Source organism: Taeniopygia guttata, chromosome 23 (genome assembly GCF_048771995.1).
Source record: "Taeniopygia guttata chromosome 23, bTaeGut7.mat, whole genome shotgun sequence".
In the NCBI taxonomy this organism is placed as follows: Eukaryota; Metazoa; Chordata; class Aves; order Passeriformes; family Estrildidae; genus Taeniopygia; species Taeniopygia guttata.
In genome coordinates, this window is record NC_133048.1 from 579,557 (window position 1) to 594,846 (window position 15,290).

At 49.6% G+C, this 15,290-nt stretch overlaps 1 protein-coding gene across 3 annotated transcripts; it reads left to right on the top strand.

Annotated features, from left to right (window-relative positions):
- The first annotated feature begins 591 nt into the window (after window positions 1-591).
- Window positions 592-15,080, top strand: INPP5B (inositol polyphosphate-5-phosphatase B). Of its 3 annotated transcripts, XM_030290215.4 has the most exons (22): window positions 592-855; window positions 1,170-1,249; window positions 1,640-1,737; window positions 2,089-2,118; window positions 2,561-2,671; window positions 5,254-5,347; window positions 6,233-6,403; window positions 7,049-7,150; window positions 7,530-7,644; window positions 8,243-8,359; window positions 8,680-8,867; window positions 9,345-9,456; window positions 9,603-9,712; window positions 10,587-10,722; window positions 11,217-11,327; window positions 11,960-12,122; window positions 12,274-12,509; window positions 12,700-12,813; window positions 13,121-13,205; window positions 13,536-13,663; window positions 13,908-14,019; window positions 14,886-15,080. In XM_030290215.4, the coding sequence occupies exons 1-22, from the start codon at window positions 799-801 to the stop codon at window positions 15,008-15,010; spliced, it is 2,595 nt and encodes an 864-aa protein (XP_030146075.4). In that variant the 5' UTR covers window positions 592-798; the 3' UTR covers window positions 15,011-15,080. The 3 variants fall into 3 exon arrangements, with proteins under 3 accessions (XP_030146075.4, XP_030146077.4, XP_030146079.4); XM_030290217.4 differs by lacking the exons at window positions 592-855; window positions 1,170-1,249; window positions 1,640-1,737 and adding an exon at window positions 1,753-1,973; XM_030290219.4 differs by lacking the exons at window positions 592-855; window positions 1,170-1,249; window positions 1,640-1,737; window positions 2,089-2,118; window positions 2,561-2,671 and adding an exon at window positions 2,909-2,987.
- Window positions 15,081-15,290: the final 210 nt, after the last annotated feature.

Consider the following 15,290-nt stretch of genomic DNA (forward strand, 5'->3'; position numbering starts at 1 on the left):
CTCTACCCCAGCCAGCCCTTTCCTCCTCCTGACATGCAGTCAGGGCCTGTTCTGGTACAGTAAAACCACAGCTCAGCGGTTGGGGTTTGTGTTTACTTTGTTTCAGGCCACTGTCAGTGTATTCACGTCAAGGGTTCTATCCCAAAAACGCAGCCCAGCACCGCTTCTTGAAAGGTTTGGTGCTCAGAGCAGCGTTTTCAGCTGTTCCCTTGGTGAGCAGAGAGGGACTGGGGAAGTGGTGCAGAGTTGCCATTGACCCAGACCACTTGGGTTTTCCCTGTCTCTCCACCTACATCTGTGGAAGGAGCTACATCCGTCTCTACAGTGCAAAAGGCTCTGGTCATATTTTACTTCACACTCCGCGTTAACTGAAGAATAACGGCTGTTGTGCTGAGTCGTCTTGAAATTCAACAAAAAAAAAAAAAAAAAAAAAAAAAAATTCAGGTGCCTACTGAAAATAAGACCATCTGGCGATTTTCCGTGGAAATTGTGCTTTCCCATGTCTGCCGACCCGAGAGGTTCCCCTCTCAGTCCCCCTTTCCTTCCGGGAGGCGTGCGGTCCGGGCAGGGCGGGCAGGGCCGTGCCTCCCCCGTCCGTCCCGCCGGGCCCGACCGCTCCACCGCCGCTCCCCGGCCCGTTATCTCCGCTCCCACCGCCGCTCCCCGGCCCGTTATTTATTTATTTCCGCCGGGCCCGGAGCGGAGCGATAACGGAGCGGCCGCGCCGGGGGAGCCGCGGCCGCCGCGCTCATCGCGTCGCGACAGCCGCCGGGACAGCCCCCGGTGCCGGGCCCGGGCATGGACCAGTCGGTGGCCATCCAGGAGAGCCTGGCGGCGGGGGCGACCTGCCGGATCGTATCCTTTGATGGGCCCCGGGGCCGCGGTGCCGCCGCGCTCCCAGCTCCGCGCTGGCCCCGCCGCTCCCTCCGGCCTGTCCACGTCCCCTCCCTCCTGTTTGCAGCCGCTGCTCTCTCCCTCTGTCCCCGTCCCTCCCCGGTTTGCTGCCGCTGCCCCCTCCCTCTGTCCCCGTCCCTCCCCGGTTTGCTGCCGCTGCTCCCTCCCGCCGTCCCCGCCGCGCTCCCCCCGCTCGGTCCCCGCTCCCTCCCGCCGATGCCCCGCACCGATCCCCGCTCCCGCCGCCGTGCACGGCTCCTTGACCGCGGCCGCAGGCGGTGCAGGGCCTCCTGCCCGCGGGGCACAGCGTGGAGAGCCGGCTGCTGGGCCTGGTGGAGCGCCGCGGGCAGCACGCGTGGGTACCGGAGCGCGGGGCGGGCAGGGAGAGCGTCCGAGAGAGCTCAGCGGGTCTCTCAGGGGCCTGAGAACCCCCTCCCATGCCAAGGGCTTCCCACCAGGATGCTTTAGCTCCTTAGCAGTTTGGAGGCATGGTGCCTTGATGTCATTGTGGGTGGTCAGTGAGAAGCCCCAGGCCCATGAGCTGCTCTGCTCTGCCGCCTATATGAACACATTATTTAAGTGATGGGTGAGCAGGTGGGTGGGCATTTGGTTGAGGAGTTACTCTGGGATTTGCATGAGGTTGTGCTGGCAGGTGCTGCTGGGTGGGATGGGGTCCGTGCTGGTCTGTGTGCAGATGTACCAGAACTGAGGAGGCTTTGCCTCCGTGTCTGCTCTGTGCTTGCAGGATCTATGTGTACACTCACCGGCGGATGGCCATCACAGCTGAGGACGTCTGGCTGGAGAGAATAATCCCCATCACAGATGGGTTTGCAGTGGAAGAAGGTACTGACACACTGTGGTGGCTCAGTGGCCAGTTCCAAAGAATGGGATGAAGGGGTTTGGTGCCCATATTCTGCTGTCCTGCTTCCTGAAGTTTGCAATCTATTCTGCCTTCATGTTTTTTAACAGTTTGTTATCTCTGGGGAAACTTGTGCACCACGTGGCATTTCTGGCAGGGCCCTGTGAGGACCAGAGTACCCATGTCCCCCCTGGCCCCAGCCACAGCCCCTGCCCAGCAGGTTTGTTCTGCCTGCCTCTGTTCCTGCAGGGAGCACTTGGAGTTTGGAGACGGATCAGCGTGGTCTGCAAATCTGTTGCTTTAGCTTTCAACTGAACTTTGTCTTACTTTTGCAGTTGTACTCGACAGTGACCTTCACGTCATTGGTGAGTCCTGTGGTTGCTTTAGTGCCTGCATTACGGGTGCTCTGGGCCAGCTGCATGCAGTGGGGCAGGACTGGGGGGTTCTTGGCCCCACGGGAGTTGGCTGGGGAGGGGTTGTGTCCTGTGGCTCCTGGGGCAGTTGCCATGCTGTTGGCCATTGTCAGCCCCATTCAACCGAGGGAACTAATTTTTCATATGCTTTTAAACTGCTGCTGGAAGATTAATTATTGTCCCTGAACAAGCAGAATAAAAATTTTTATAAATTTTTATATTTTACGTGGCATTCTCATGTAAAACTTTGGAAAGGAACGTGGTTAGGAGGCATGGGGAGATGTTGCCAAAGGCTGCGTGCCTGTGCACAGGCGCCGTTTTAGAGCGGAGACACGCTCAGTTTGTGAAGGTTTGTCAGCAGGACCCGCAGGAGCTCTCTCTCCCGGTGTCGCAGGCTCGGACGTGACTGTCCGGATCACCTCGGCAGACGGCGGGCTGACGGTGCAGCTGCCCTTCGGCTCGCAGACGCGCACGTTCCTGCAGGAGCTCAGCAGGTGCAGCGCAGGTGGGATCTCCCTCGGGCCACCGGGTCCGGCGGTGCCGCCGCCGCTCCGCCCGTGGCTCCCGCGTGGGGACGAGCGGCGCTGGCCCGTCCCCGCTGGCCTGTCCCCGCTGAACCGGCCCGGCAGCGATCCCCGCCCGGTGCTCGGGAGCGGCGGCTGCTCCGCCGGGGGCGGATCGGGGCGGGCCGGGGCGGATCGGGGCGGATCGGGCCGGGCCGGGGCGGGCCGGGCCGGGGGCGGATCGGGGCGGGCACTGGGGCCGGGCCGGGCCGGGGCGCGGAGCTGCGGCGATGTCCGCGGGCGGGCGGCCCCGCCGAGGTGAGCGCGGGGACCCGCCGGGGTGGATGGGGGTCGCGCTGCCCGGGGAGGCGAGGCCGGGGCAGGGCTGAGCCGGAGCTCGGCCGGGCCCGGGAGGCGGTCCGGGGCGCTCCGTGGCGGAGCTGCCGCCGGTTCTGCCGCCGGTTCTGCCGCCGGTTCTGCCGCTGGTTCTGCCGCCCGGTGCCCGCCCCGCGGACCGGCCCCGCTCTTCCGGCGCCTCCTCCGCTGCTCCGCCGCTCCCGGGGCTCGGCGGCGTTTCCCCCTTCGCAGAGCGCTCGTCTGAGGAGATTCCGAGCTGAAGCAGTTCCTGGAAGTCAGTGTGCGGTTCAAAAGCTGAATGTTGGCGTTTTGCTGTCCCTGGGCTGCTCCCCTTGATTTAATTCTCCCCTTTGGACGCTAAGCATGAATCCTGTTTTATCCAGGAGATATTATACATTTCCCTGCTGTTCTGTAATGTCACTGCACATTTTTTACATTAATGCCTTTATTACTGCTTGGATCTCATCTAACTGCAAATCCTGTGCAATTGAGAGCTCCTGTGATCTCTGCATGCTGCTCTGTATTTCTGTGCTCAGTTCAGTTATCGAACAAGGTCATTATTCCATTTCAGAGTGCTACCATATATATCCCTCTGGCTACAGAATCTGTGGCTAGATGTAAACATATCTAAGGAAACAGCCCTTTTCCAAAGCTAATCTCTTTCTTAGGAAAATCCTAGCTAAAGCTGATTTCTGCCCATGAGGTTAGAATGCAAGGTGTGATGTGTAATTCTGATCTTTGGATCAGGTAGCAGTTGTGACAGCAGCAGGCTCACACATCTTTCCATTCTGCAATCAAAATGGAAAGTGGAGAGTGGCACAGACCCATGCAGGTAATAAAGCCTGGGAATGTGCTCTTTTCTTGGCACAAAAGTAACCATTGTCCATTGAGGTGAAGGTTCAGGTTGGTTCCTGTCACTCACTCTCAAGGGATGTTGCGTGGTTGTTGGTGGGAAGCTTGCAGAGGTCCAAGGAGCAGTAACTGAGTTCTCAATGCCCACGGAGAAACTGCTGGGTCCCAAGTCCCTGGGCCCACACTTCCCGGTGTGCTCCTGGCCAATTCTGCTTGACTTGAGCTGTGTGATCTGCAGTGAGGTTTCTGTCGTGCTCTTCTGCATCCAGGCTCTGATAAATCCTCTTACACAGTCTATTCTCAGAAGGCTCTTGGGCAGGGGAGGTTATCCAGGCTGAGAATTTGGCCACTTCTTGTCATCTGGTTTGTATCCTGAGGGCCTGGGTGAAGTACTGCAAGTTCTATTTCTGTTTTGTGCTCGTGTTCTGCAGAATGTTCTGTGACAGCAGTAACATCTTAATTTTTTTTCTGGGTTGTGTTCACTGGAGGAGAAGCTCAGCTGAATGCCTAGAATCCAACAGTCTTAACAATTTCTGCATCATCATTAGATTTGTGTGCTAAGGAGCATGATTTTAAGATTGCTGGTTTTGCATCTTAAACACAGAGACCTCCCCCAGAATCCTCTTTTTTAACTGTTATTTTGCAACTTGTAGGAGCAGAATATTGTAACTGAAACAAAATGCTGAAAGGCTGGTCAAATTTTGCTAAGGTAGTGTGGTGTGTTTAGTGTCACTGCTGTGGTTAGTTTGACTGGTGTGCTAGCAGCCCTGTTACTGCTTTAGGAAGGAGCAGTTTGCACTGAGGCAGATGTTTCTGCTGAGGTTCAGTGGGTCCCTGGTGTGATTCTTTGTGGCCCTCGAGGTGTCCTGACACCTGTGCCTTGCTGGGTATTTGCAGATAGGTAGAAACTCTTTAAATGGTACTCTGGGGTTTGTTTGTTTCCCTTTTCTCCCCTTTCTTTGTACTTCCTGTCTTGCTTCAGAAAGGAAAAATCTACTATTAACATAAATTTTTCAAATTCCTGGAGTAAAGCCCTGGATTTTGTGCTGCTAAGTCCTGTTTCAGCTTAGCTGTAAAGGAGAGCCAGCAGCAAGTGCTCCCACAGAGGATGGTGCTGCTCTCTGTGGCTCCTGTCATTTCTTCCTCTGCAAGGGAAGCTGCGTCATCACACAACACTTGGGTCAGAGTAAGCTGAATCTCTCAAATAACTGAAAGAGAGACTGTGGGCTACTTTGTTTTTCCACACAAATCTAAATTATTTTCTGCCCACAGATTTTTGCCATTGTTTACATAAGCACGTTGATAAATGGAAGAACAATTTGTGTTTAAAGTGATTTAAAGTGAAACTTTCTGTTGGTTGATTTTTTTTTTCCAGAAGCGGTTGGCTCTGAAGGTGTCAAACAAAATGGGAAAAAAGCTGCAGTCAGTCAGAGCTCCAGCCATGACAGCACTGACAGAGGCACTCCCAGGTCAGTGCACACAGGTGGGGGGCTCTAGAGTAGAAGCTGGCCACTTTTTGAGATGAGAATTTGCAGGTTCTAATTAAAAGTTCAGCATAAGCATGCTGTCAAAACATTAGTGGAAATTTCATTCCACGCCCTCTCCCTACAATCCTCCCTGTTTGGGCATATTTTGGCTGTTTAGTGGGACAGGACCTGCTAGTAGTGTTTATTTTGAATTCAGAATTTTGGCTTAGAGCCACTGTGTCTCATAGATACACTCTTAAAATGTTGCAGTTTCATTTTCCAGTTCCCAGGACTTTGTGGACCCTGATGCAAATCCTTCAGAGTCAGTGTGTGTGCTGTCCTTGGCACTGGTATGCAGGTTGCTGGCCTTAAATTTATACCATCCAGTTGCTGGTGGGAATTTCCAAGCTGTGGCATTATTCCTTTGCAAAAGGAGTTTGTAGAGCCAGGAGACACAAAGTAAAACCACCTCTACCTTCACCCACCCTGGGCAGAATTGGAATATTTCCACCAGAAGGTTTTGTAAACAAACACATTGCTTCATTCTCTGGCTGGGGCAGAGGGAGATGAAATTTCCCTCTCCTTGATCCAGTAAGCAGGGAAGATGTACAGGTTTTGTGTCATTTTTCAGGTGTGAGTAAGGCCTGCCCTGCATCAACAGGCTGCACTAGGATGGTGAAAGCCATTTGTTGTTTTAGTTAGTTAAATTGCTTTTGTCTGGAGATCTCAACCCTGCTAAGAAATGCTCTTTTCAGTCTTCTTGGCTTATCCCAAATGTTACCTGTATTTAGTGAACAGATAGAAAAATGTGAATTAAGGCCTTGGTGGCAGAAATGTGCTAGTTAGGGTGTGGGGATAGCCTGGGCTTCATCTGTGTTTCATTTGCAGGCAAAGCAAACTCAAGTCTGAAGTGAGAACTGAACAGGTTCGGGCCTCCCGTGTCATGGCTTCGAACAAGGCCTCAATGTTATCAGAACCAAAGTTTGGACTCAGAGATACTATTGTTAAATCTCAGCTTGTACAAAAGGAGGACTCCTACACACACATCCAGAACTACAGGTAATGATCATTCCTGAGAAGAACTTACTTTTGTGGGCTGTCAGAACAACTCATCTGTTATTTCATCCTCTGTTCCCACAAACAAGAAATTCTGTAGAAAAGTATGATCCATACTTTCCAGAACAGTTTTCTTTCCACATTTAGACATGAGCAAAGCAGAATTTCATTCATGTCTCTGTCAAGACTTACCTCATGGTTCTTGTGAAATCACTCTTTTTCTGTGCTTATTTTAGATAGTGTCTGGAAATACATCAGCTCTGTGCACTCCAGCCTTCTTCCTCTCCATTTCTTTCCACTGTTTATCCATGTAGCTGTTCCAATAAGCTTATAAGAAAGAGCTTGAGTGAAATATATAATAAGGACCAAAACTTTACTGTTTGAAATTGTTTTATGCATCTCATTCTGTGAATTTATCATTTCAAGCTGCTACTGCACAGCTACAGCCTTAGTCTTGTTTTTCCTTTAACACTTTGTATCTGTGTGTAACAATTTAAAAAATGTAAAAATGCATCTGTCATTTGTCACCTTTCTTAATTTTCCCTGGCAACACATTAGGTATATAGAACATTATTTACCTGGCTAATAGCAGTGCTGTTCCTGAGCTCTGCAGTTTGCAGCTCTGGGATTCTGTCACTGTCTTTGCAGGGTTTTTGTGGGGACGTACAACGTGAATGGTCAGTCACCCACAGAGAGCCTCCAGCCTTGGCTGAGGTGTGATGCTGAGCCTCCAGACATTTACTGCGTGGGGTGAGTGTCTGTCCCTGGCCCTTCCCACTGAGCTGGGCTGTGCAGGAGGAGCTGTCACCCCGAGTTCAGCCAGGACACCTCGGGAATGTTGGCACTGGTGGAGCACGCACAGCTCCAAGCAGGGTGTGTCCACAGCCTGTAAGGGTTGTTGGTCTGGTAGGGTTTGGCCTCTCATTGTTACAAAATCCTTAATGCCATTTGATGTAATAATGACAGTAATTTAGCTTCACATTTGACATACATCTACAATCAGCACAACTGAATTTGAGTTTTCAGTTATAAATTTAGTGAGTATAAGCTGATTTAGTTCCTTCCCAGAGAAGGGGGTGGAGAGCTACAAACAAGTGCATGCATCCATGGGTTCCTTCCTCTAACACAGTTTCCAGGAGCTTGATCTGACTAAAGAAGCCTTCTTTTTCAATGACACACCGAAGGAAGAAGAATGGTTTAAAGCTGTAACTGATAGTCTTCACCCAGATGCCAAATATGCAAAGGTAAATGTGGCTTTTGGGGAGGTTTGAGTGCGAAACCTTTTTCCACTTGGCTCTCTTTTCCCTTTGCTTTCTCTTTTTCTCAATGGCTGTGTCTTCAGAGGCTGTGCAGGTTTATAGGTGCTGTTTCTGTGCAGGGTGCTGAGGCAGGGGCAGGATGGGAAACAGAGCCAGGCTTCCCCACTTAAAGGGAGCTCCTGCTGTCCTGGGGAAGGAGAATAGAAAGTTCTGTACCTTCTTCCATGTCTGCCTACAATGTATGGTGGAATGAATTGTGAAGGTGTTTTGGTAGGAATACTGCTTTTGTTTTAGCTCCTGCCCCATAGGTCTGCTTCATCTCTTGTCTCTTTTGAAGAGATTTTCCTTCCATGAGCCTATGTCTGTGCTGTAGCTCTTGCTTTGGGCTTCAACTTCCTTCACTGATGTTGCTCCCAGCTCCTTCCTGGGCTGTGCTGCTGGGGGCCTGTGCACTGTGAGCCCTGCTGGTGCAATGGATGATGCTGAAACTTCCTCTTTGGTGGCCCAGGTTATGGATGGATGTGCCTTCTCTGAGCAAACCTCTTCCATTACAGCATTGAATGGACCAGGGTCTGTTTTTCAGGTGAAACTTGTGCGGCTGGTGGGGATCATGCTCCTCTTGTATGTGAAAGCAGAACTTGCTCTCAACATCTCTGAGGTGGAAGTTGAGACTGTGGGAACTGGAATCATGGGGAGGATGGTAAGAATAGCAACTGTGCGTGAGAAGGGGTGAGATTTGGAAGAGCTCCCCTCTTGGATGCAATGGTTATTCCTCCAGCTAAGGGCTGTGGCTGCCCCTAGAAGCAGATAGTCCTATCCCCATGCCAGCTCAGGGCACTGTGAGAGAGAACTGCCAGGTGTGCACCAGTGTTCAAAGCAGTAATCTCTAATTAGGATTTTCAGCCTATTCCTTCCTCTGGAATTAAACACTCTGTCTCAAAGTCTTCTGGCTTGTCCACTGCTAGTAACTCGCCTGCAGTGTAAAAGCTTCTGACCAATGTCTTTGCCTTTCTCTTTCAGGGTAACAAAGGTGCTGTTGCCATCAGGTTTAAATTCCACAACACCAGTGTGTGCATTGTGAATTCTCACCTCGCAGCTCACACGGAGGAATACGAGCGGAGGAACCAGGACTTCAAAGACATCTGCTCTAGGATGCAGTTCTGCCAGTCAGATCCAAATTTGCCCCCTCTGACTATTGGCAAACACGAGTATGCTTCCCATCTGGCTGTGGGAATCGTGGCACGTGCAAGGGAGCACTCTGTGAATGTGCTGGGGGGTGAGGGCATAGAAAAGCTTTACCTGGTTTGGACAGGGCTCACCCACACCGTTCTGACAGGTCACTTGTCACCTTATGCTCTCCCAAGCCTTGTTTTAGTCTCAAGCCAAAGTGGGGATGGGGCAGGAATAAGCACTGACTTCCCCAGCTGTGGAATTCAGTCACCGTGGAGCAGTAACAGCACCACTCATTAGGGGATAGTGACAAACATGCAGAACAGTGATTAATTATGGCAAGAATAGAAAAGGTTTTTAAGTTTCCACTGTTGTTATTCCTGATGAGAGCAGCTCAGCAGAGGGGCTGTGATGGGGAGAGCTCTGGAGCTGCAGCGTGGAGCTGCTGTCCATGGCCAGCTGCACTCTGGGGCAGCTTCAGGCCCCTGCACATTGTGATTTATGTTCTCTTTCAGTGTGATCCTGTGGCTGGGGGACCTCAACTATCGTCTGGAGGAGCTGGATGTGGCAAAAGTGAAGCAGCTTGTAGAGGAGAAAGCATTTCTAGAGCTTTGCCAGTATGACCAGGTATTGATGTCTCACATGGCACTGAGGGTGCTCAGTACAAACCACAGGACTCCTTGGCCTTGTCTCTGCTCAGTGTCTCCCTTTTACTCCATAAGGAAATTGTGCTTGAGGTAATCAAAAATTAAAGTTTTCATCTTCTTTTGCAGCTGAAGAGGCAAATGAAGGCAAATACAGCCTTTGAAGGCTTCACAGAAGGAGAGATCTCTTTCCAGCCAACATATAAGTATGATGCTGGCTCTGATGACTGGGACACAAGGTACAGTGATTGTCTCAGATGTGATGCTACAAATGGCTGATATTATTACTGAAGGAAGTAAAAAAAAGGCTAAAATACATGGCAGGTCTAATGGCTGTAAATAGGAACAATTCTGAGATTATTTCTGGTTCTCTCCCTTTGCTCCAAAATTAATCTCCTGTTTACATCTATTTATGTTGTTTTTCTCCCACAGCTATTTGTCAGATACTCCTAATATTTTTTTCCCAATAATAATCCTATTAGGCTTCCTGTTAGATATGATTTATTAACAAAGTTAATTAATCCTTTTAGCTAGTTTAATTTTTTTGTCTAGTTTGTTGTTTTTTTTTTCCCCAAGCTAAATTATTAAGATCTCAGTTTTGCTGATCTCTCCTGTACCTGCTCAGGTGAGACCAGCCAGGGTTGATGTGGAGTCAACTGTGCTGTTCTTCAAAGAGAATCACCCTTCTTGTAAAACTGTATAGACAGAGCAACTTCTCTAATCTCAGCAAACCAGGAACTTCAGCTGCAAGTGCAGAAATTAAATCTGTGCAGCTGTCATTGAAAATAATAAATGCAAACTTTAAATGTAGAGCCTGAGATTTTGTTTTTCATGGTGCTCATGGTCAAAAATACCTGAGTATTGCTTTGTATGTTAATTGTATCTTGCACCTTTGAAGAAGTAGGAAGTAAAGCATGAGCAAGAAATACCTCACAGCAGACACTCAAACTTTTTATATATGTATGAAGAAACTGTTAAAAATACCACTTGGCTAGAGAATGAGCTCCAGGCCATGGCAGGAAAGCCTGATCTCTGGGTGAGCAGTGTGCTGCTCTGTGTTGTTACTGCACCTGCCCTGTGCCTGGAAATGGTGATTTTTGCCCTGTGTTTTAGTGAGAAGTGTCGTGTTCCAGCGTGGTGTGATCGGATCCTCTGGAAGGGGCAGAAGGTTGCCCAGCTGAGCTATCGCAGCCACATGGCTCTGAAGCTCAGTGACCACAAGCCAGTGAGCTCTGTGTTTGATGTTGGGGTAAGTGTGTCAGTGCTGCATGAAGTAACGCTGCTGACCTCATTCCCTGGCTGCTGATTTCTCTCTCCTGCTTTTATGGCATTGCAGAGAACAATGGCTTGAAAGGTGGGCTGGATCAGATGTAGAGATGGGATTGTTGACCACACTAAGCAAGGGCTGTGTAAATGATACTGCAGTTAAACTGGACAAAGCCTGAATATCTGGCAGTGTTCTTTGGAAACACAGGAGTGTTTTGTTAAACTTCTTATTTTTTCTGAGGGAAAAATAAAGGTTGACCTAGTACTGACTGGGTAACTCTTGTTAGTTATGGCAAGGTCCTTTACTGTTGGATCATGAGAAGATCTTGGAGATTAGTGCTCCAAACAGCTCTGTCCATTCCCTGTGTTGTACACCCTAGTGTGCTGCTAAAATCAAATTACATGTTTGCAGCTGTGTTCCAGCTGTCCTGCAGAGGCACAGTCAGTGCTAGCTGGTGCAGTGTGTGTCCTTTTCAGGTGAAGGTTGTGAATGAAGAGCTCTACCGAAAAGCCTTTGAGGAAATAGTGCGCTCCCTGGATAAGCTGGAGAATGCCAACATTCCCTCGGTGACACTGTCCCGCAGAGAGGTAGGGCATGGGCATGTGCCAGCACTCCCTGAAGGAACTGAGCAACCCTAGGCCCCAGCAGCAGAGGATGGATCCTAGACCCTTGGGTCTGGTTACAAAAAGTAGAATATTTTGACTTCCAGTTGCTCTGTGTTTACAAGCCCTAGGAATCTTTGCTCCTATTTAGATGCTGGTGAATTCCATTCACAGTCCAAGGCTGAAACACAAGATGTGCAATTCCATGAGGTGGGAAGAGAGAAAGTAAAAAGGTGGTTTGTGACCTTTGCTCTGACTTGTGCTTTCAAACATAAAATGTAAAATTGTAGGGGTCTGGAGAAGGTCACAAACCAGCATTTGCTTTGTGTGTTGGGACTATAAAGATAAGTCCAGGAGACATTTGAGGCCACAGCTATCTCATTCTCAATTTTATTGTAGTTATTTGAGGGCAGCATTTGTTTTAAAGGGCCCCCTGACAGAAGGGACTTTGGCACTCAGAGTATGCACATGTGATCCTATGCACTCCTGGAGGAGAGGGGGGTGGCAGCAAGGGGTTAATCCAGTTGTCTTGCTGCTTAATAATTAAACCACAGGACAGGAATTACTGCTCTGCAAGGTGGAATCGGCTGATGATGTTGACTGACATTTGTTCCTAGATCCATTTTGAGGATGTTAAATACATGCAGCTGCAGGTAGAGAGGATTACAATCCGCAATGGCCAAGTGCCCTGCCAGTTCCAATTTATCAGCAAACCAGATGAGGAAACCTACTGCAAGGAGTGGCTGACTGCTAATCCCAGTAAGGGCTTCTTGCTCTCAGGTGAGCTCCTCCTTTTGTCTCATGTTATTGCTGATATTGTCCTGCTCTGGCTTAGTTCCCTCTGCACTTCTGAGAGTGCTGTGCCTGTTTGCAGGCTGTAGGTTTAATGCTGGTTGTAACTGAGTGTGGGTTTCTTATCATCTTCTGGCAGATGCTGAGATCACAGTTGAGCTGGAGGTGTTTGTTAATAAATCAACAGCTACTCGCTTAAACTCTGGAGAGGAAAAACTTGAAGATATCTTAGTCTTGCATCTTGTCAATGGGAAGGATTATTTTCTATCCATAACAGGCAACTATTTGCCAAGTTGCTTTGGCTCTCCCATCCATACACTGTGTTACATGAGGGAACCAATCCAGGACATGTCAGCAGAATCCATTCGGAGACTTGTGAGTGAAAGACAAGATTCCCTTCCAAACACACAAGAGCATTAAAACTAGATGCTAAGGCCTGTATGTTTTTATTAAGAAGTCTCAATTCTCAGGTATAAGCTTTGTGAAGTATTTTTGCCGAGTTGAATAAGAACTTGGCTAGCTACCTTTCGTTTGTCTCTCTCCTGCCCACACTGCCCTCCCTCAGACCCTGATGCCAGTAGACATGAGTGATGATCCTGCCCAAGATGAAAAGCCTATGGACATCCCAAAAGAGCTGTGGATGATGGTGGATCACTTGAATCGCAACGCTTCCCAGCAGGTTGGCACTGGAAACACAAAACGAAATGTTTGCTTTGGGTTAAGTTTGGAAGCAGATACTGGTAATAGCAGCCACCACGAGCTGGGTGTGTTTTTGGCCACAGGCCATGGAGATAAGTGGTCCTGATGCCCCAGGTTGTACTGTTGGGTGCTAGTGCCCGTGTCTGTGTGCCCAGGCATCAGCAGTGTCCGGCTATCAAGCAGACTTGGGTGACAACCACCAATTTGGAGAGACTTCCCAGGCAGATTATAACAACATTGCTCTATTTACCCACAATTGTTCTTCTGATAAAGGGTTGTCTTTGCAGGAGGACTTGTTTCAGCAGCCAGGCCTCAGATCTGAATTTGAGCAAATCCGAGACTGTTTGGACAAGGGAATGTACGATACTTTCTGTATCCTTTCAGGCTGGTGTCAAGGAAGGCTCACTATGCCAGAGTGCCAAAACTCTGAGGTTTCTAAGCTGCTGTCTCTCCTCCTGGGGTACCTGAGCTCTGCATTTCCTCGTGGCTCTGTGTCATTCTCTGCTGAGTCCTGGCGATGTCAATGAATGACGCAAGTGCCCAGCTGCTAACAGCAGCAACTCGTGTGGAGGCCAGGGGATTAACCCAAAGCTCTGAGCTGTAGGCAGAGTTCTGGGACACCTAACCCAAAATTCATTCATGTTTCAGCAGAAATAGGACCAGCCTAGGTTGTGCTGTGCTCTTCCTTAACCACTGGATCAGTGGGCAGCAACCACTCAGTGGCAGAGGCCCTGCTGCTGTTCCTGGAGAGCCTTCCCGAGCCTGTCATCTGCTGCAGGTTCTACAGCTCCTGTCTGGAGAGTGCCAGCAACTACGGGCTGAGCTGCCAGGTACTGCTGGCTGCCCGAGGGACCAGCTCCAGTGCCAGAGGGAGGGCAGGGAAACTGGCCTCTGCTACACCCATCACCCAGTTTTGCTCTCAGTAATCGTCTCTTAATAGGAATGATCTGAAACTGGTGCTTTTTGGGTATAAAGAGCTGTTGGCACCTGCAGACTGGGGGGTTTTGGGGGCAGGCGCAGCTGGAAGGCATTGCTGTGTCTGCAATGTGAATGTTGGTGTTTTCCCCTTCTCAGATTATCTCTGACCTACCAGCGTGCCATAAAAATGTGTTCGAATATCTGATGGCATTTTTACGAGAGCTACTGAAGAACTCGGGGAAGAACCATTTGGATGTGAATATTCTTGGTAAGGCCAGCAAAATAATGCTCTGTTCAGAGGGGCTGCACAGTTAGGGCAACACAACCCTTCATACCCCAGTGCAGTGGTGGCTTGTTGTGCTTTGAACCTTTTATTAGAAACAAATAGCCCATAGAAAAGCCGGAGTCTGGGAAAGCAGCCCTGAGATGGGGGATTATCAGCTTTATCCTGCCTCACTCCAAAGCCAGGCTCTCCTCTCTGGGGTCTCTTGGGGTCTGGGTGATGGGATGACCCCAAGAGTGTAAAAGTCCTCATTTCCCAGCCTGTGCAGCCAAAGAGTCTGGATGCACAGGGTCAGCTTCTCAAGGTTGTTTATTTTTCCTTATCTATAACATTCTTTCTCTGACCTGCTGAGCTCTGTCTAACAAGTCGGCCATGGCATTCTGTGTGCCCTCAGGGTGGTGTTTACATTTTATATTAAAAATTACGTGTACTATGTTTACAATAACCAGCCAATACCTATCACTTACGTTAGACAGAAGGAGAAGAAGGCCAGGACATACCCAAATTCCCCTGAATCCTAGTCTAAAAACCCCAAAATTCTACTTTTTCACCCTGTGTTAACTCAACTACCACACTACTCAAACCCTTGTGGCTTCTAATTCCTGATAAAAGTTGGCAGCTTTTTCCATGGGCTAAAATCGAAGCCACAGATGTTTTTGACTTGGTGCCAAGGTCTCCGAGCCCCTGCCAGGGTCTGGGACAGCCGGGGCAGCAGAGGGGTGTGCTGGGTTCCCAGAGGGGTGTGCTGGGTTCCCAGAGGGGTGTGCTGGGTTCCCAGAGGGGTGTGCTGGGCTCTGACAGGGGTGCCTGGATTGCGGCTCTCACCGTGTGTCCCTGTGCTTTCCCTGCAGCCAGCGTGTTCGGGGGGTTGCTGCTGCGGCCGCCTCCCGGCCACGCCACGCCCGACGTCGCTGCCAAGAGGAAAGCGCAGCAGTTTATCCGCCAGTTCCTCCTCAGAGAAGATCATTTACCATGAACCTCAGATGCGGTTCATCTCACTTGTACACATTGAATTGCTGTAAAAATATATATTTTTTTGTATATTATACTGGCACTTTTTTTGATATCACAGTGTTTTACACAATCCGTTGCTTTCGAAGGCGGAGATCAGGCAGTTTGACACCTGATTACGCCGCAAAGTGCATCAAGTTTCTCAATAAGCTGTACATAGATGAGTTTAAAAAAAGAGAGCTGATATGTACACTGTATTTTATTTAACATTATACTGGTACTTTTTCTGATACCACGGTGTTTTA

Excerpts from the sequence above, each read along its gene's own strand:
- INPP5B (XM_030290215.4), top strand. The coding sequence starts at position 799 with ATGGACCAGTCGGTGGCCATCCAGGAGAGCCTGGCGGCGGGGGCGACC. Across the intron at positions 856-1,169 it reads CGGGGGCGACCTGCCGGATC|GCGGTGCAGGGCCTCCTGCC; the intron begins GTATCCTTTGAT and ends CCGCGGCCGCAG. Across the intron at positions 12,510-12,699 it reads CAGAATCCATTCGGAGACTT|ACCCTGATGCCAGTAGACAT; the intron begins GTGAGTGAAAGA and ends GCCCTCCCTCAG.